Raw genomic sequence first — 18,467 nt, 5'->3', positions numbered from 1 at the left:
GGGCGGTGGTGCAGTGAATGCAGAGGCATGTGTGTCCACAGGCCGGCGGTCCAAGGCGGTCGGAGCAGTTTCCCCAGGGAAGCGAGGCTCCTGGGGACAGACGTCTCCTCCAGACTTGAGGGTTAAGTGTTCAGGAGGCCAGGGTGGGGCCCCCCGAATAAAGGGAGACCTGGGGAAGGCAGTGGGGCTTGCGGGGGAAGGGAGGGGGTATGTGGTGGAATCCTGAGGTGCCCCTGAGCCCACCCCGCTTCCCAGGCCTGCCCTGAGTACAGCGGGCCCTCGGGGAGGGTTCTGCCCATGTTGTGAAAGGCTCCTGTCAGTTGGTGTTAATGAATCGAGGAGGCTGTCCTGGGCAGGCCTGACCTGCGGCAGGGGTGGGGCACGGGCCTCCCCAGCTGTCTGCCACGGTCACAGTGGTGGCCTTCAGGAGCATATGGGCTTCTGCCACTGTGACTGTCCTCCCCACTGAGGGGCAGCGAGAGTGGCCCAGGGCCCTCGGCTCTGCAAGGCCTTGTCGTGTCGTGACGAGGAAGAAACGCTGCCACCAGACGGGGTTCAAGTGGAAACAGATATTTTATTACAGCGTCCAGAGGTGGGAATGCAGAGCGCAGGGGTTAGGGAGAGAGGGGCAGGCCGCGCCAGTGCCCCCACCTCCAACAGTCTCCCCGGAGAACACAGCGGAGCCCGTCTGAGTTACAAACTGAGGTCGAGACATGAGAAACAAGTCGCGTGGAGGGGCCAGGTGACGGGAATGATGGGGCGGCGCGAACAGCCTCTTGCTGCGGGCCGGCGGATAAATAAAGGGGCGGGGGTCTTAAATAAGTCAGAGTCAGCAGGGAGGAAAGGCTGGCCCCTCCTGATGGAGGGTGGTCTTAGTAGTTGGGGTTTCCTGAGCAAAGCGACCGTGCAGCCCACTGGCTTCCCTGAAGGTGCCCGCTGCCCACTGTCAGCAGCACCGGGCACTGTCCCGAGCCACCTGGAGCCCCTGGCCTGCTGCTCCCCACCAACCCCCCGGCGGCCTTCCTGCGCAGAGGCTACTCTGTTAGAGGGCCGGTGCAGAAAGGAGGCACCCCGGCACTTGCTGCCAGGGCCCCCCCCAGTGGGCGCTGCTGCCCAGCCTTGTGTGCGCATGCGGACACGGGGAGGACAGCTATGGCACGTGAGTGGCCGCCCACATGAGTGACACAGGGTGCCGCAGGCTTGCTTGGTCGTAGACGGGGACTCGCTGCGTGCGGGCATTTCTCTGCTGTCAGCTCCGCAGCATTTTAGGGAGCCCTGTGCTCCCGACGTGTGGAGGGGACAGGCCAAGCATACGCTACCTTGTCCTGGGGGCTGGGGCGCAGGGTACGAGGGTTCACGGGGTGAGGCACAGCACCTTCGTACGCTGAGAGCACCGACCCCGAGGGCAGGCCCCAGGGCAGCCAGTTACAGAGGACGGGCTGGTTCCCGCCACAAGCACCATCTTCAACTTCAACTATTGCTCTGGGCCGGGGCATCAGCCTGGCCCCGCAGGAAGGAGGCTCTTCCAGGCCCACCCGCGGCAACCAGGGGTCCAGCCACTTGAAGCTGAGCCAACGGCCAGGCCTGCTCCACACGGGTGGCTCTGTCCCTGGGAGGTGGCTGGAGGCAGTAGACCATCCTGCCATGCACCTGCTGGCCTGCGTCCCACCAGCCTCTGCCCATCTGGCCATCGGACCTGTTGCCAGGGACGAGGAGGAAGCAGGCCAGTGTGGGCTGCCATACCTGGCCTCTCAGACAGGCAGAGGGCCCCTGGCACCCACATCTGGAGGGATGGGCCATGCCAGCCAGGCTGGGCGGGGCGGGAGCTCCAGGCTTTTCCTCGAGCAACAAGTTAAGTCCTGGCACAAAGCCCCACCTCGGCGAGAGATGAGTTCCACCCCTTCCCTGGCAGGCGCCACCTCACGGGGGCAAGTGCCACCTTGAGGGGACAAGCACCTGAGGACTGGGCTCTGACTGCACCCACCCAGCCCTTGCTGGAGCACCCTCCTCAGGCTCTGGGCCCCCCTGCTAGGACCTTTGGCCGATGTTGGCCCTTTCAGAGGACCAAGGGCTTCTGGACATGCCCTTTCAGGGATGATACACAAACGACAATGCTTGCCTGAGGGACCCGGGGCCAGTCACGGACCACTGTGCTGGAAGGAACCCCCAGCCCTGCTGATAGCCTCTGGAAGCATCCAGAACAGCTCTCCTGCCTTCCTGCGAGGCTGCAGCCTTCGCCCCGGTCGCCCGCCCCAGCGCATGCGTTCACAAGCACCTCAGAGGCGGCTCCAGCATGGGGGCAGCTGAGGGGTCGGAGGGCCAGTGGCGACCTGGAGCGGCTGCATGGGCCAGCCCGGGCCAGTGCCACCTGTGTGCACTTGAATAAATAAAAAGGTTTTCTCCCCTCACTTTTCTTTCTTCCTTGTTTTTTAGTTTACTGTGCATTATACAATCTAAAAATAAATGAAGTCAAGTCTATGAAATTTATAAATTTTCATCACATCTCTATAAAATACTGTCACTCGTCACTGTGACTCTCTTCTGTACAGACACAACCAGGCACCCACGACTGACCTGCCCCGCGTCACCGGCTGGTGCCCCATGAGCTGACCGCACTCTAGCGGACCGCGGGGGGAGCCCAGACGAGCAAAGACGTACAAAAGTAATGCACTTGTTCCAGCAGCCAGCGCGCCGAGCCGTCCGCACGAGCACCACTCCCAGCGGGTCCCCTCGTGGCTCTGCCGCCGCAGCCTTGCCGAGCAGGATGGAGAGGCCTGGCCGCGCCCGCCAGGCCCTTCCTATGCCAAAGGCGCTGCTCCCGGACCGAGGGGCTAACAGTCTGGTGGGGAGCCATTCACAGTGATGGGCGCGCGGGCGGGCGGCGCCCTCTGGGCGACGGGCCTTTTCTGAGGGCCGGCACGCGGCCTGTGGGATAGGAAGAGCCGCGGGAATCAATGGGCGGGTGCGTCAAGGACTGGTCTGGCGTGGGTCAACCTCGAGTCAGCACCAAGAGAACGTGGAGGGGCGAGCCTGGCGACGATAGCACCGGGACCGGCGGTCGGCGTCTCCGCGGGCGGCCAGTCCTTCGGGTAGGTGTCTTTATATAGATCCTCTCATATATAGTATTTACATTTCTCAATAGGTTGCCTTTATGACTTCGGTGGAATAAAATAAGTCAAAGTTGTTTATACTTTTTAAAAAACGATAAATACTTTATCTAAAACTATGAACAGTACGAGCCGGAGCCAGGCCCCCACTCTCCCGCAGATCTGCGCAGCACTGATTCACAGTAGAACTCGCCTCCTGTCCTGTCCGTCCTCGCCGTCCCGTGGCCGGCCGCCAGCACCGCGGCCCCCGTCCTTGCATAGGTCTCACGGGTGAGGTAGAAATCCTAGTTACCTGCGGAGAGCGCGTGGAGAAAGGCAGGACAGTGTGAGCGTTCCACCTGGGGAAGCCCAGACATTTCCCCAGGCCAGGGAACCAAAGCCTCCTACAGACAGACAGACGGACAGATGGACGGAGCACGGCTGTTGCAGGACTGCGGCCCTACCACTCCCGGAAGGGACCTCCATGCCATGCCTCTCGTCCATTCAGAGGCAGGAGGTCCCCATCCCAAGACCCTTCCCAGAGCACAAGGGGCGCTGGTCCCGGCCTCCCCTCCTCCCCAGGAACTGTGCATCTGAGGTCCCCCTTGGTCGCCACATGCCGGGCCCTGCTCCACAGCGGGCCTGCAGGCGGCCCCACTGGCAGGCCTGCGTGCCCCATAAGCGAGGCTGGTGCTGTCCAGCCCAAAGAGACTGCCTGGGAGGGGCCCAGGACAGAAGGACAAAAGGCAGGTGCCCACTGTGGGCCAGGACGGGGCCTGACACCCAGATGCCTCCTTGCGCACAACTCTGATCCCTTGTTCACGCTGGTCACAGCTGCGCACCACCTTCCCTGGCAGTGTGCGGCCACTGTGCGCTGAAGGAGCCCTACCTTCTGGGTTTCTCCAACAGCATTGAGGCACGGCCCATCACCAGACCTCAGATGAGGCTGTCCGCTGACCCGCACCCTCACTGGGAAGCTGTCAGACTCCAGTGGCCTCACGTCCGTTTGACATAAACACACACCAGACCCTGTGCCTGGCCCCTGGCACCCAGCTGGCGCCCAGCTCCGTTCCTCAAGTCCTTGGCCCATGGGCTGTGCACCTGCCCAGGGAGGCCCCTTGCCCCAGGCACGTGAGGCAGCACTGGCAGTGGCCCAGCTCTCTACCGCCGTCTTGCGCCCAAGGAGGGGCAGACGGCCCCCCCGAAGGCCTCGCAGACCCCTGGTCCTACTTCCACGGGCAGGCCCTGCCTCACTGCTCTCCGCCGACTGCACTGCCGGCCCCAAGTGCACGGGCTGCGCTTCTCGAGGCCAGAGGAGCTGTGCCCGTGGGCCCGGGAGCCCTTCCTCTGGCCGGTGCCGGGCTCACCATTACCCAGCAGCTTTCAGGGGGTGTGAGGGACCTGCAGACAGGGACCTCCAGCTAAGGAGCCCGATCGATGGACCACCACTGTGTTTTGAAGGCCGCTACAGACCGAGGGCTTTAAGTGGGTTGAGTTTTCCTAACCCTACGAGGTGTGTTCAAGGAACCAGGCTGAGAGAGGCCCTAAAGCGGACAGACGGCGAGGCTGGGACTCTGAGCTGCCCCATGGCCCCACACGGGCCTGCTGGGCACCCCAGCCACTGCAGACACGTGGCCCGGGGCTGGCGCAAGCTCAAGCCGGGCAGGACGGCCAGGCTGCTGGCCGTGCCCATCGCCTCCGGCTCCCCTCCCTGCACGGCCCCACTGGCCTGGGTGGAGCAGCCCTCCCTAGCTCCACGGCGCACTCAGGCTGCCCCAGCCTCCTGGTCCCGGGCTCCTGCTCACTAGCACCTCTCAGAACTGACTCTCTGCCCGCCGGCCGAGGCAGTGCCGCCTCGGTGCCGGGCCCGGCCGTTCCCTGCAAAGGCAAGGGCAGGTGAGAATCTCACACGGCCGCCTGGCGGGCTCTGGCCTTACCTGACGGCATATGAACGGCTAGCTAAGCAAGGTCTTTATCGCGGCTTAACCCCCGCAAGGCGCGCGGCACACGGAGGCGGCATGCCAAGGGAAACCCACACGGCGGACGGCCCCGTGGAGCTGGCCTGCGGGAGCACGGGCGCCCGGGCCAGGGCCAGGCCGGGCAGGGGCTGGCGGGGCCCGGTGAGGGCGGGGCGGGCGGCCTTGTGCGGGAGGGAGGCGAGCTTGATGGACAGAGAGGCGTTAGCAGGCGGCAGGGAGGCGGCAGAGGAGGCAGGTAAGAAAGCTCGGTTAGCGGGGAGGGACGCGAGGCTCTGCAGAAGCTCGGAGTTAGCCGGGAGCAGCGCGGGAGGAGGAGGCAAGGCGGCGTTAGGCGGGCGGGGGGCGGGCAGGGTGGGCGGCCCCGCGGGAGGCCGGCCCGGGGGCGGGGGTGGGGGTGGCCGCGACTCCACCGAGGCGGGGGCCTGAAAGGAAGAGGCGGGGGTGGCGGCCACCGCCTGCAGCGGGGTTAAGCTCAGCGTGGCGCTGCGACACGCGGCCCCGCTGCCCGCGAAACTGGCTCCAAACGGATGAGCAGAGGCGGAAGGCACCGCGTGGTTAAAGACACCTGCAAACAGGAGAGAAAAACTCAGCTTCAACAAGCGGGCATTCTCTGGTCAAGCTAGAGCGACACGCAAGGGGCAGCAGACGGCAGTGGCGGCTCCGCGGGTGGCACAGGGCAGGGGTGCAGCGCAAGCAGCGGGGCAGGCAGCCAGGGAGACTCACCTGCAGGCGGCCCAGGCCTCAGCCCTCTGGGCACGCCCGCCGGGCTCCCCCGGAGTGAGGGCCTCACTGCCCGTGCCCGGCCCGGCCAGGTCCGCCCTGGCCCTGGGGCTCCTCTCCACCCCGACCCAGAGCCACCATGCAGCAGGCGCTCGTGGCCAATCGCTCTTCCCCAGCACCAGCCCCTGTGGCCGCCCCGGAAGCCCAGCTGTGTCCGGTCTACAGGCGCCCTCCGCTGGAGGAAGGAGAGCCCTGGCTCGGGCTCCCCAGCAGGCGGGAGGGACGCCATCACGACCAGAGAGCCCAACACGGGCCGACTCACACGTGAGTGCTCTGCCCACACGACAGGCACGTCTGCATTTCGTGGGAAGGAACGAGGTGGCGGGAGCAAAGGACACAAAGGGACAGGCGGGCACAGCCTCTCGCCCCCTAGGGGGCTCTGGAAGGGAACCTGCAAGGCAGTCGTGGTTAAAGCTGGCGCTCCAGGAGAGTGTCGGCGACGGTGTGCGGCTTCATGCCTGCTACCCCAGAGCAGGCCCGCGGGACCCGCAATGCAGACGGCAGGGACGCGCTTCTGCCTACCTCCAACTGCGCCGCCTGCTACCCCGGAGGAGAAGCTGCCCATGGCGTGCGAGTTGGTCAGTCTGGTTGCGGCGGACGAGACGTGCACCAGGCCGGCGGCGGCCGGCACGGAGCTGAACAAGGACTGCAGCACAGACGAGCCCAGGTTGGCCTGCAGGGACATGGGGCCCAGGGCAAACTGCGGGCCGGGGGTGAAGGAGCCCAGGAAGGGGCGGTGCGTCTGGGCAGAGGGCGTTGCGCTGCCCGCCGAGGATGCCGCTGTGGCGAGGCCTGGTCCACTGAGGAGGCCCCCGGGAGGCACAGTGGCAGCAGAAATGAAGAGATTGTGGCCATTCTTGGAGTCGGGCTCGCGGTCGCGGCCCTTGCCCACCTTGCTGTGCACCAGCAAGGCCCTGTCCGAGGGCCCGACCACGGGCAGGCCCAGCTCGCCCACATCCCTGCCCTTGCCCCCCTCGCCCTTCGGGCCACCCAGTCCATCCAGCTGCCTCTTGTTCACAAATGAGCCAGGCTCCGCGGCACCGGCCTCCTTGCCCCTCGGCGCGGGAAAGCTCGGGGCGGCACCCAGGCCGGCCACCTCAGGGGCCTTGTGGGAGAGAGCAGCGCCATCACTGAAGCTGTGTGCACTGAGGTCAGCAGCCAGGCCCCCGCTGAAGGCGAAGCCGTTGGGAGGGGTGCTGCTCGGGCTCAGCCCGCCAGCCCCTGCCAGGGCGCCGGGAAAGCTCTTCCTGGGGTGGGCGGCCAGCTTGGCGTCAGCCGAGCCGGGCTCGTCCAGGCCGGGCCGGAAAGCGAACAGGGAGTTCTGGCTCAGAGTGGAGCTGGCCTGCAGCGGGCTGTCGGCGGCCTTGGCCAGGCCGAGGTCGGAGATCGGGGAGAAGGTGGACTTCCACTTGCTGCTGTTGACGGGCTCGCCGGCGGGCGTCGGCTTCCTCCCCGCCAGGCCGCCACCTGACAGGGAGAGGCAGAAGCTGTGAGGCCCGGGCGCCTCTAAGAGGCCAAACTGGGAGGAAGACATGGTGTGGGGTCTCTGAGGGGATCCACGAGGACACTGCATAGGGGCAGACCACCGCCGGCTCGGAAGGACACCTTTCTGGCCGAGACAAGCATGTTTAGGTTCACAGGTGCCTCTTTCGGGAGGACCCGGTTCACCCCGAGTCTGGTGAGGGTGGGGCTGGAGGGGAAGCTGCACACAGAGGAGGCTTCTGTGGGAGGGCAGGCGCATTCAACACAGAAAATCAGACTGTGGCCCAAATTCAGCCAGGAAGGAAACAGGACTGCCGCCCAGGCCACGGAGAACGCAGCCCACGCAGCACCAAGACCAGCCCGGCCAGTTACCACTGCCTCCCAGGCGGGACTCAACCCCACCCAGAGACAATTCCAGAAAGGCCGGGCAGTGTGGTCGACCCCAGGTGTGAAGGCCACCCCTGGGGTTGCATTACCTTGCCCCTCGGAGTTATTGCTGGGGAAACCGTTACTCACCGTTTTCCAAGGTTTTTGGAGGAGATTTGCTTTCTAAGGAGATAGTTGCAATTTTTCTCTCAATTCTGTGAAGAAGCGAAAAATCCACAATGAATGTCTGAATCCAAGTGTGTGTGAAAGAGCGGTATCCTTAAATGAAACTGCCCAGGGAGACCAGGAAGCAGCTGGACACACGGCCTGCTCACCCTCTGACTCCCTCAGAGGACCGCCGGGCAGGGCCCCAGCCCTGGCACGGTGCTGTCAGTGGTGGGGACAGGGAGGAGGAACGGGTGCCCTTTCCCAGGACAGAGACACCCACAGTCCCAGACAAGCGTCTCCGTCTAGCTTCTCTCTCAAGGCGCGGTGCCGGCTCCGCGTTACTCACAGGGTCTCTAGCGCACCCGCCCGCCCGTGACAGAGCAGCAAGCTGGTGCTCCAGCAGCCCCGGAGTACACAACGGTCTGTTTGTGTGTCAGTATTGTTATGGTCTGTCCCAAAGAACGCTGACCTCCAGAGACCCAGGGGAACTCCCGAAAGAAGGCAGAAGCCATGGAGTGGGGCATTCCCAACACGAAGGAAGAGCGCCCAGGTGCGATACTTTACAAAACACAATTCACATGTGGCAGCGACAACATGAAGTAACGTGGACAGACACCCGAGCAAACGGGCACCAACGGGCTTCATCACCCTGAACGGTCTGTGCTTCAGAGGACGGCCGTGAGAAAATGGGAAGAGCGCCCCAAGCACGGGGCGAACGCCTGCAGACCGTGTCTCTGAGACGGCACTGTGTGCAGCCCGCACAAAGACTTGTAACGTCACAGTAACAGTAAAGACAACCCCTGAAATAGCGCGCCAGGGACCACACACACGTCTCCAGAGAGAACAGCCCAAGGGCCAACTGGCACCTGAGAAGACGCTCAACGTCACCAGGCATCCTAATGACACTCCACTCCACACCCGTGAGAACAGCAATCACGCTAAACACCAAGCCTGAAAACGACAGGTGTTGTTGGCAAGGATGTGGAGAAACGGCCCCCGGGCACAGGCTGACAGGATGCGACACGGGGCAGCCACTGGAGAATGCTCTGGTAGGTCCTCAAACAGTGACACACAAAGTCTCCCCAGGACCCAGCAATCCCAGGAACAGGGAAATGAAGACACGTTTTCAAACAACACACACGGCATGTTCGCAGCAGCGTGATTCAGTGCAGCCAAAAGGCGTGTCCATGGACACATGAATGGTCCACACAGTGTGGTCCATCCAGACACTGGAACATCACGCAGCCTTGAAGAGAAAGGGAGTCCTAACACCTGCTCCAACGTGAGCGGACCTGGAGAACGTGATGCTCAGTGACATGAGCCACACACAGAAGGACACACATTGTGTGACCCACTCACAGGAGGTCCCCAGAGGAGCCACATCCACAGAGACAGAAAGTAGATAGGGGGCCAGGGGCCAGAGGAGAGAGGGGGAGTGACTGCTAATGGGGACAGGGTTTCTTTTTGGAGTGATAAAAATGTTCTAAAATCAACAGCCTCAGGGCAGGTGGCAGCTGCCTGTCCCTGCCCCGCCCCGGGAGGGGCACGCTGAGCACGAGGGGAGCCTCCCAGTGGACGCCCCTCCCACGGACGGAGCCCCCACTCGCCTGGCGCTGCCGGGCTCGTCCTCGGAGCCCTGCTCCTCGTCCGAGGTCAGCGGGGAATAGTGGGCCCCGTTGGTCTGGCTCAGGGGCTTCTCCTTCTTGAGCACGGGCGGCTGGTCATTGTCCTGGTAAGGGACCGGGGAGCTCTTCAGGGAGCTCTCTGGAGACGAGATGGCCGTGATTTCCAGAGGCTGGTTGATGTTGTTGACCTGAGGGCCAGCACAGACAGCACAGCCCTGTCAGCAGGCTCCCGGGCGCCCGCCCCCCTCAGCTGGGCCTGGGGGCAGAAGGCGCAGCGTGCAGGCATCAGCCTGTCTGGCCCGGGGGTGGGGAGGCTGCCCCAGCCCCCCCTCAGCTTACCATGGAGTTGAGGTTCAGGGGGGACCCTGAAGACTGCGTGAAGAGGCCGGCGACGGATGGCAGGGCCCGGCGCTTGGGGGACACACCCGAGCTGAGGCTGGGGGTCCCCACCGACGCCCGCTTCCTCCTGCCCCGCTTGCGGCTGTCCTGCCCGTGGCTCTGGCCGCTGTCCCCACGGGCACCTGAGGGCAGGGGGCTGTGCTTGCTGGAAGGCGACTGCTTGGAGCCGGGGGCACCTGCCGAGATGGTGAAGACGACCCTCCTCCTGGCCTCGCTCTCCGGGTCGGAGAGGCCGGACTCGCACGGAAGGTCCACCTTGCCGGCATCGGGGGGCGGACCCTGGGCGGCGCTGAGCCGTGGACTGGCGCAGAGCTGGTGGGCGGGCGAGGCCGAGCCGGAGTTCCGCGGCTGCACAAGCAGGGGGGGCTGCTGCGGGGTGGAGCTGCGGGACCCCATGGTGGCGAAGAGGCTCCCCGAGCTGGAGGACTCATCAAAGGCGGTGGGCTCGACTCCAGGAGCGAGTGGGGCCGGGCTGCCCGCCAGGGCCCCACTGATGGCCACGGAGCCAGCATAGGAGAATCCTGCGGGAGAAACGCGGGTTCCTCAGGGGGTCTGTGCCAGGAGACCCCCAGCCTGGCCGAGGACGGCGCCGGCCCTGGCGGAGCTGGCTCAGCACCCAGGAACCTGCCGTCTGTGTGGCAGCGAGCCCCCCCGTGCCCAGAGATGGGCACCAAGGAGCCAGGCAGGCACCTGGGAGGCCCTGCCGGGCAAGAGACCACGCAGCCCCGGGCCCTGTTAGGCGCTGGCACGAGGCGGCCACGCTTTTGGACGTGGAATGATGGGAGGTGGAGGAGCCCGCCCATGACCCCGGAGTGGCCCCTGGCGCTCCCCACACCGAGCCCTTTCTTGGGGCCCCTGGAGGCTCAGGAACCCAGATGAAACCCTTGTGAGAGAAGATGAGAGCCATCAGGCCGCCAGTGCTAAAGAAGGTGGATGCTAGAAGAGTCTCAGCTTGGCTGGGGCCCCTGCGTTTTACTGTTCGCTCCTGGAGAAGTAATTACCCCATGGCCACGGGCTACACAGGGGCTCAGCCCGCGGGTTTGGTGGTTCGGCCCAGCCGTGGTGGGAACCAGTTTACTGGCACACACCCACCCATCGGACTGTGGCTGGCGCCTCCACACTGTAGTGTTAACAGATGTGACAGAGATCCCTCGGCGGCAGGGCCCCAAGTGTCTGCTCCACCGGGCCCGGCACAGATCCGCTGGGCACTGTGCTGACACGCAGATGTGTCAAGAATCAGAGCTCTCTGAAGAAGAACTGGAACCCAGCGGGAACTGGGCCGCCCAGACGCCCCTGGCAGCGAGACGAGGACACCATCTACCAGGGGGAGTGCACATGCCAGGCTGACACCAGCCAGACTGAGCAGCCACGTCAGGAAGGCCCACACAGGCTCGCCGTGCCGCTGAGACCACAGCTCAGACCCCAGGTGGGAGGGGCCGGGCCGGCTCTGAGCTCGGCCTGGCATCCCTGAGCCTCATTCGGAGACACCATGCTCCTGCCTCCCGTCCCCAGCCTGGGCCCTCCCGCTTCAGAGAGCGGCGGCGGCAGTGGCTGGAGGGGCCAGGCCGAGCTTGCGCAGAGGCCAAGTAGGGGGAGGGAGCCACAGCAGCAGGCAAGGCTCTTACCCGCAGGTGCCAGGGCGAGGCCTCTGCCTCCAGCAGCGCTGCTCGCGGCACCATGGGCACAGGCACCCGGCTGCTTCTCCAGTGTGGATGAGGAGTCTCGGGGCTGCGGCACAGGGCTGGGGGTGCTTCTCTGTGGAGAGGAAGCGCACACCATCAGCTGAGCTGGGCGGCAAGCAAAGGTCGGGGAGGGGGTCCTGGGCAAAAGCCATAGGAAATGCAAACGGCCCGAGGAAGAGAGAATGGCAGGTGTGTGAGAGCCATGCGCTCAGGGTGTGAACGCAGCGGGCAGCCACCCAGAGTTCTGACAAGATAAGGGACAGGTGTCTGGCGGGGCTTCTACAGGATCGCCTGGCTGAGGAGCCGCGTCAGGCTGAGGTGAAGGGACAAGGAGGGCAGCGAGGGGCTGCAGTTACATCCGACACAGCCCTTCCACTCCTGGGGGACAAGGTGAGAGCAGCCGTCCACATAGAACCTGCACACGCACGTTTAGTGCAGCGTGACACAGGACAGGAGAAGTTGGAACAACCCAAATGACCATGAATAGATGAACAGATACACAAATGTGGCCCACCCACACGCTGGAGCACGACGCAGCCGTGAAGAGGAGCGAGGCCCTGACACGGCTGCACGTGGACGGACCTGCACACATGACGCTCAGGGAGAGAAGCAGACACAGAAGGACACACGGCGTGTGACCCCATTGACGTGAAACGTCCAGAACAGGCAGATCCACAGACAGAGGGCGGGCTCGTGGGGGCCAGGGGCTGGGGAGGGGGTGGGGTGACTGCTGATAGGGATGGGTCTCCTTGGGGTGATGGAATGTTGTTCTAGAAGCCACTAAAATGTCCACTTTAGATGGGTGATTTATGAGTTATATCTCAACAAAAACCACAAAAAGGCTGCATTATACAAGATTCTGGTATTCGTGTGTCCACACGTGTGAGGTAGGAGGATGCAAATGTGGCCTAAAAGGAAGGGAGACAGGTTGCAAGCTTCCACCAAATCCGAAGTTTTATCCCCTCTCTACCCGCACACACCACCTTTCACGCAAAAAACCTGAGATAAAAATAGCAAAACCTCACTGCAGCTAAACTTGGATTTTGGACGTTCTATCTTTCTCAGAGCACTGGGACATTAAAAATTCAACAGCATGCAATCTAACAAGAAGGAACCAGGTCTCGAGGGGAGAAGAGCAGGCGCAGCACCCTCAGGTCCACGTGGCGCTCTGGGACGCCAGGCTCCCAGGCCGGCCCGCACCTCCCCGCGGGGCACTCACCGCCTTCTCGGCGCGGCTGGGCAGCACCACGCTGGCCAGGGGGATGCTGACAGGCAGCTTGCTGGGCTGCACGGTGCTGAGCGGGATGCTCACGGGCAGGCTGGTGATGGCCTCCCCGCTGCTGGCGTAGGCGCGCTCCTTCAGGCCCTGTGGCACACCGGCACAGCCGCTCACTCCGCTGAGCAGAGTGCAGCTGGAGCACACCACGGCCCTCCCACCTCAGGACAGGGCCCACGGCAGCGGATGGGCCCCCGCCCCCAAACTGCTCCTCCTGACCTTCCGGGACCCCCGCCCACCTGCACCCCATCCATCCAACCACCAGCTCCTCACGCTCTCCCTTTCCCCGTATTTCCCGAACCCGCTGCCTTACATGCACAAAGGAACCGCCCAGAGCGGCTCTGCTATCACCCCATGTGCTGGGCTCACCCCGAGGACAGCGTGGTGACCACAGGCGGGACACAGCAGAGCCCGAGCCCCCCACCTGGCATTGCCTCCCGCCCGGCCTGACCGCTGGCTCCCCCACATCCGCCCCACGTCCTCCTCAGGCCAGACTCAGGCCTCCCAGGACAACATCCCCTAACGGACTCGTGGAGAACACTCTCCGAGGGGGAGACCCGCCCACCTTCTCGCTGCCCTTCTCTCCCGTCATCTGTAAGGCCACGGGGGACGAGGGCCGAGGGTCCTGAGGGCTCAGCTTGATCCCGTTGGCGATGACAGGACTCTGGTAGGGAAGGCCGTTCTCCTTGGCGTGCTCAGCTCTGGAACGAGATGCGTCCGTTGGTCATTCTCCGGGGAGCCCACAGCCACGTTCCACAGGCTGGCAGCCTGGGCCTAGCAAATCCCCCGAATCCCTTCCAAACTGATGAGCTCACGCTCAAAAGACCCCAAGGCAGCCGCAGGGCACCCGAGCGGGGCAGCAGGCAGCAGGCGCAGAGCCCGTGGGCCCGCGCACTCACCTCGGGTGCAGCTCGCCAGCGGCTGCCTTGCTGCTGACCGCGTGGTCCTGGCTCAGGTGGCGCCTCAGCACCAGCTTGGCCGGCGAGAGCCGGGTGTAGTCAGGCAAGGCCAGCCCGGACAGCTTCTCGAGCCTCGGCCGGCTGCCGTGGCTGGGGGTGCAGGGCACGACCTCCTGGTCCAGCGGGGAGGCCAGGTACTGGGGGGTGTTCTGCTTGGACGAGGGCCGGCTCAGCGCACTGCAGAGCTCGTAGCCGGCCGCGTGGCCGTTCATGGAGAGCTCCGGGCTCATGCTGCTGAAGTGGGGCAGGGAGAGCTTGGAGCAGTCCAGCTCCAGGGGCAGCCGGCCGGGCTCCGCCTCCAGCTCCCGGCCCAGCGCGCCCTTCCCGCGCAGGGGCAGGGGCAGGCCATCGTCGGGCGGCACGCAGGACTTGAGCTGCAGGAGCTCCTGCTGCCGCTGGCTCTTCTCCAGCTCCACGATGCTGATCTGAAGACAGAGCGGGTGTCAGGCCTGCCGCTTGGGGGAGGCGCCCCCACCGCCGAGGGCCCAGCCCCAGCCCGCAACCCGCCAGAAGGGGCCTTCCGGGAGAGCACGAAGGACGGGAAAGCCCGGACAGCACTTTCTTTGGGGGGTGGGGACGCGAGCCTTTGTTTCTCGGTTTATCCATTTTGGCTTTTTCCCTTATTGTGAACATGTGTCATTTCTTTATCACACAAAAGAAATGGAACGCAAACATATTCCCTTTCCGAGACTTCCGTGCAGGCTGGTGTGTGGACAACACCTGGCTCTGGTCACAATGTCAGCGACCCTCTGTTAGGACACACGCTGCTGGCTCAGCGAGCGGGACACCCCTGGGCCACCAGCCCTTCAGAAGCTGCTCGGCAGCGGATCATATGGGACCCTGAACTGCCCCTCTTAGAGACGGGGAGCACATCTTTAGAAAACATCCTTAAAGTGAGTGGGTGCAGAGAAACCCGCCGCGCTGTCATCTGTAATAAGTTACTTCCAAGAACCACAAGGTTCTGGGGTCGGGGAACGCCTACGTGAGTTATGAAGGTGCGCCGCCAAGACACAAACGCAGCGGGGCCCCAGCCTTCACACACAAGCTTTAATCACTGACGCCGCCGGCAAGCGTCCTGTGCACCTTTCTGACTGAAAGCCACACCCGCAGGGAATCAGCTGCCAGCAAAGGCCCGAGGGCAACAGACCCGGAGGCTGCCCTCTCCCTTTGTCCCACACCCCCTCCTAGCCGACCACCACAAGCAGCCCACCCTCAGCCACAAAGACACCAGCCAGTTGCCTTTCACGTAAACACACATCTCCTCAGTGACTGTTCCAGAAACAGTTCACCAGGAGCCCTCAGGAAGCCCCAGGCGCAGACTGCAGCCCGAGACGCCCTGGGAGCGCACCCTGCCCACCGCACTCATCGCACTGACGACGGGGACGCCCGGGGTGACGTGACTGTGACGCCCAGAACGAGTACCCTGTCCTCAGGCGGATGGCCTCGGCAGGTATACCGAGGGCACTGAGCACACCCCTGGAGCCCGCGGAAGCCCAGCGCCCGGGCCCGGCCCACCTGCAGCTCCAGGCAGTGCCGCTGCTTCTCGGAGATCTGGCTCTTCAGGGCCTGCTTCTCCTTCAGCAGGCTCTCCAGGGACAGCGTGGACCAGTCCAGCTTCAGCTCCTCACACCGAGCCTTGAGCTGCGGGGGGGCGATGGTGGCCATGAGCCGGGCCAGGCTGGCCCCTACCCGCGAGCATGCGTGGCTGTGGGGGGATGGGACGCGCCCTGGGACGCGCAGCAGAGGGCTCTGCTTCCCGTCCCCACACTGGGCTCGGGGGAAGAGACGGGCCGGGGGTCTGGGCAGGTGTCCCCACAGGCCTGTGTTCTGGGAGCATGGAACCCATTTCTGGAAGGCCAAGCTGAGGAGGCAGCCCAAGGAGGAGGCCGGGGTCCCCAGAAAGGAATGTCCTACAGGGAGCAAGGGGAGGGTGCCCACAGGAGGGACTAGAGGCCCCGTTAGAAGCGAGGCTCCTGCCCAGCCAGCGACATGCGTCCAGGGTCCCCAGGGGAGCAAAGCTGCATGGCCTGTACCCTGGGGCTCCCTGAGGAGCCCAGCACTGGGGCATGGAGAAACGGGAAAGCCCAGGACGCCTGAAGGGGCCTGCGTGCTGTCACAGCCCTACATGCCCGACAAGTCTCAGAAACTGCCTGTGGCTCTAACATGCTCTGAGAGCCACGAGTGTTCCGAACACGAACGAGGACAGGGGGATGGGGCAGGGGGTCCTGGGACCTCCCCCCCGCCACTGCAGACTAAGCGAAGGACAGCCCAGGCCCAGCAGGCACCCTCGGGCCATCTCTGTCTCGGGACGCATATCAGGGCACCGGGCTCCAGGCCCATCGGTCGAGGGATGCCCGGCCCTTCCGGTCTGGGGTGCAGGAGCCCTGCGTGCTCCGGGGCGCTCTGGGGCACTCTGGAACAGACGACCGCCCTCCCCGCGCCCGCCCAGGCCCCGCGCACCAGCTGCAGGCTCTGGCTCCGCAGCTCCTGGTTGTCCTTCTCCAGCTGCTCTGTCTGCTCCCTCAGCTGCTGGTTGTGAGCCGAGATCTCCTTCTGCGCTTGGATCAGGTCATTGTAGGTCAGCGCCTTCACTCCCAGCTGAGGACACAGGATGGCAGAGGTGGGTGTCCACGGAGAAGCACGGGGCAGTGGATAAAGGGGGGGGCAACCCAGGGCTGGGGCTTCAGTGGTGGGAAGGGGAGGGGGCTGGCTTACACCAAATATGACCACGGTGGCAGCCATGCTGGGATGGCCCCTAAGACACAAGCCTGCGCCCACCCCACGCGCTGAACGGGGCACAGCCCTCGGACCAGAGCCCCGGTTCCAGGCCGCCCTGTGAGGAAGACGCTCAAAGCCAAGAGCACCCGACGAGGAAGCGGGCCTTCTGGATCTCAGCCGCGCCAACTGCACCCCTGCCCGCCCCCCATCCCACACTTGGGTCGTTGCCGGGACGGGGAGCCGGGGCAGGGGCGCACGCCTCTACCTCATCCAGCTTCTGCTGGAAGAGCCTCTTGATCTCCTCCTTCTGGGCCTGGCAGTGGCCAAACAGCTGCTGCGCGGCGCCCAGCAAGCGAGCGTTCTTCTCCTGCAGGGGACGGGCCGGCAGGGAGGGCTGGTGACCATGCAGCCCGTGCCCCATCCCTGCCCTCAAACACGCTCCGAGGGCCGCCTGACGTGAGACGCTCCAGCCCGGAAGGCTGCACAGCCTCCCAGCCCTCTCAGGGATGAGAAAGGCCGGCGCTCAGCGAGGGAGGGGCCGACCCCTCTCCAGACTCAACCAGGGCCCCACACACACCACGGGACCGGCCGGCTCCCCTCCCACCGCTCCGTCCAAAGGCCGTGCGACACGAGTGGCGTTTTGAGTTACAAACTGATGAGGAGCCACAGAGCCACATCCTTCCCACTGGGCGGCCACGTCAGGGGAAGTGAGACAACTTCCCCGCGAGCCGGGGGCCATCGGTGCCCGGCAGCTGGTGGACAGGGGCCCCTCCACCGCCCCGCCAGCCCCCGTGGAGGACATCTGGAACCCAGAGGCAGACGCTGGCCCCTCACGAAGCCCACCTTCTCCTGGTCCAGCAGCTGCTGCAGGTTGGCCTTGTACTGAGGGGTCTTCGTGTACGCCAAGAACTGCAAGTACTGAATCTTGAAGGACTCTAGGGGAGAGCCGAGGGCGGGGTTTTCACGCAGAAATGCCCCAAGCGCGGTCAGCAGGGAGGCAGAGGGCAGCGACGCGGCCAGGCCGGAGCCCTGATCTCAATGGGGGCTTGCTCGGTGCAGCCTCAGATGCCGCTTAAACGTGTCTGTTCGCCACTGTCATCCCACCAGGGCCTTCGGTGCCCACGCTGCCTCAGCGCCTCCACCGGGACCCTCCCACGGCCCCTCAAAGCCCTGCCGTCGTCACCCTGCACTTCCTTTCTCCCCAGACCACGTGGGTTTCAGCTACCAAACCTGCCAACTTTCCCGAGTAAACATGCCACGGACGCCGGACGGAGGAACCTGACGGCTCCCACCGCGCGAAGGGCTTTCCTGCTTCCAGGCTCAAAGTGGCCAGAGGCACCGGGATCTGGCCCGTCGATGTGAGCACATGCTCGGCTAAGCCAGAGAGGGCCCTGCGCCCTGGTGGCACCAAGCTCATCCTGACAGGCCCATCCCCCACACGGCAGACACTGGGGCCGGGTCACTCTCTGGGGGGCTGTCCTGGGAGGGGTGGGGGGTAAGCAGCATCCCTGGCCCCACCCACTCGATGCCAGGAGCTCCCTAGTCTACCCTGGGGGGCAGAACCTCAGCCTCAGACAACCACACGGCCCTGCTGACCCGGAAGCCCCGGGGTCACCTGACAGGACTGACCCTGGCCCTGTACCTCTAGTGTGGTCACCCGTACAATGTGGCTTTCACTGGGGTCGCTACACAAGCAGAGCCTCAGCCCCGCCCCCTCCCCAAGAGCCACGGGGTCGGAACCTGTGGAACCCGCAGACCCCGCACGCCTGGCGCCAGCTCACCTAGCAGCTTCTGCAGTGCGGGCGGGGTGGGGGCCAGCAGCAGCTGGTCGGGGGGGTGCCGCTGCACGCTGGGAGGTAGCTGGTAGAACGGGCTGTGAGGTGACTTGTACGCATCTGTGGGGAGACAGCAACAGCCACGCTTCAATAACTGCCCGGCACTCCTGGA

General features: G+C 64.6%; 1 protein-coding gene across 10 annotated transcripts in view; it reads right to left on the bottom strand.

The window, feature by feature from the left end:
- Positions 1-554: 554 nt before the first annotated feature.
- The window catches only part of DOT1L (DOT1 like histone lysine methyltransferase), a 66,870-nt gene continuing 48,957 nt past the window's right edge, over positions 555-18,467 (bottom strand). For 6 of the 10 annotated variants that reach the window (XM_070622411.1, XM_070622410.1, XM_070622413.1 and 3 more), the window contains 16 exons: positions 18,302-18,415; positions 17,364-17,455; positions 16,786-16,887; positions 16,263-16,400; positions 15,318-15,443; positions 13,743-14,227; positions 13,409-13,544; positions 12,787-12,933; positions 11,511-11,640; positions 9,826-10,406; positions 9,469-9,674; positions 7,844-7,908; positions 6,368-7,312; positions 6,108-6,236; positions 5,024-5,630; positions 555-3,399 (listed from right to left, as the gene is read on the bottom strand). In XM_070622411.1, coding sequence (XP_070478512.1) covers positions 5,059-5,630; positions 6,108-6,236; positions 6,368-7,312; positions 7,844-7,908; positions 9,469-9,674; positions 9,826-10,406; positions 11,511-11,640; positions 12,787-12,933; positions 13,409-13,544; positions 13,743-14,227; positions 15,318-15,443; positions 16,263-16,400; positions 16,786-16,887; positions 17,364-17,455; positions 18,302-18,415 — 3,968 coding nt within the window. In that variant the 3' untranslated portion in view covers positions 555-3,399; positions 5,024-5,058. The remainder of the gene's footprint in view (positions 3,400-5,023; positions 5,631-6,107; positions 6,237-6,367; positions 7,313-7,843; positions 7,909-9,468; positions 9,675-9,825; positions 10,407-11,510; positions 11,641-12,786; positions 12,934-13,408; positions 13,545-13,742; positions 14,228-15,317; positions 15,444-16,262; positions 16,401-16,785; positions 16,888-17,363; positions 17,456-18,301; positions 18,416-18,467) is intronic. The other 4 variants (XM_070622419.1, XM_070622418.1, XM_070622420.1 and 1 more) reach the window with 2 other exon arrangements.

The sequence above is a fragment of the Equus przewalskii genome, chromosome 6, assembly GCF_037783145.1.
Source record: "Equus przewalskii isolate Varuska chromosome 6, EquPr2, whole genome shotgun sequence".
NCBI lineage: Eukaryota > Metazoa > Chordata > Mammalia > Perissodactyla > Equidae > Equus > Equus przewalskii.
This window is presented reverse-complemented; position numbering and strand designations above follow the sequence as displayed.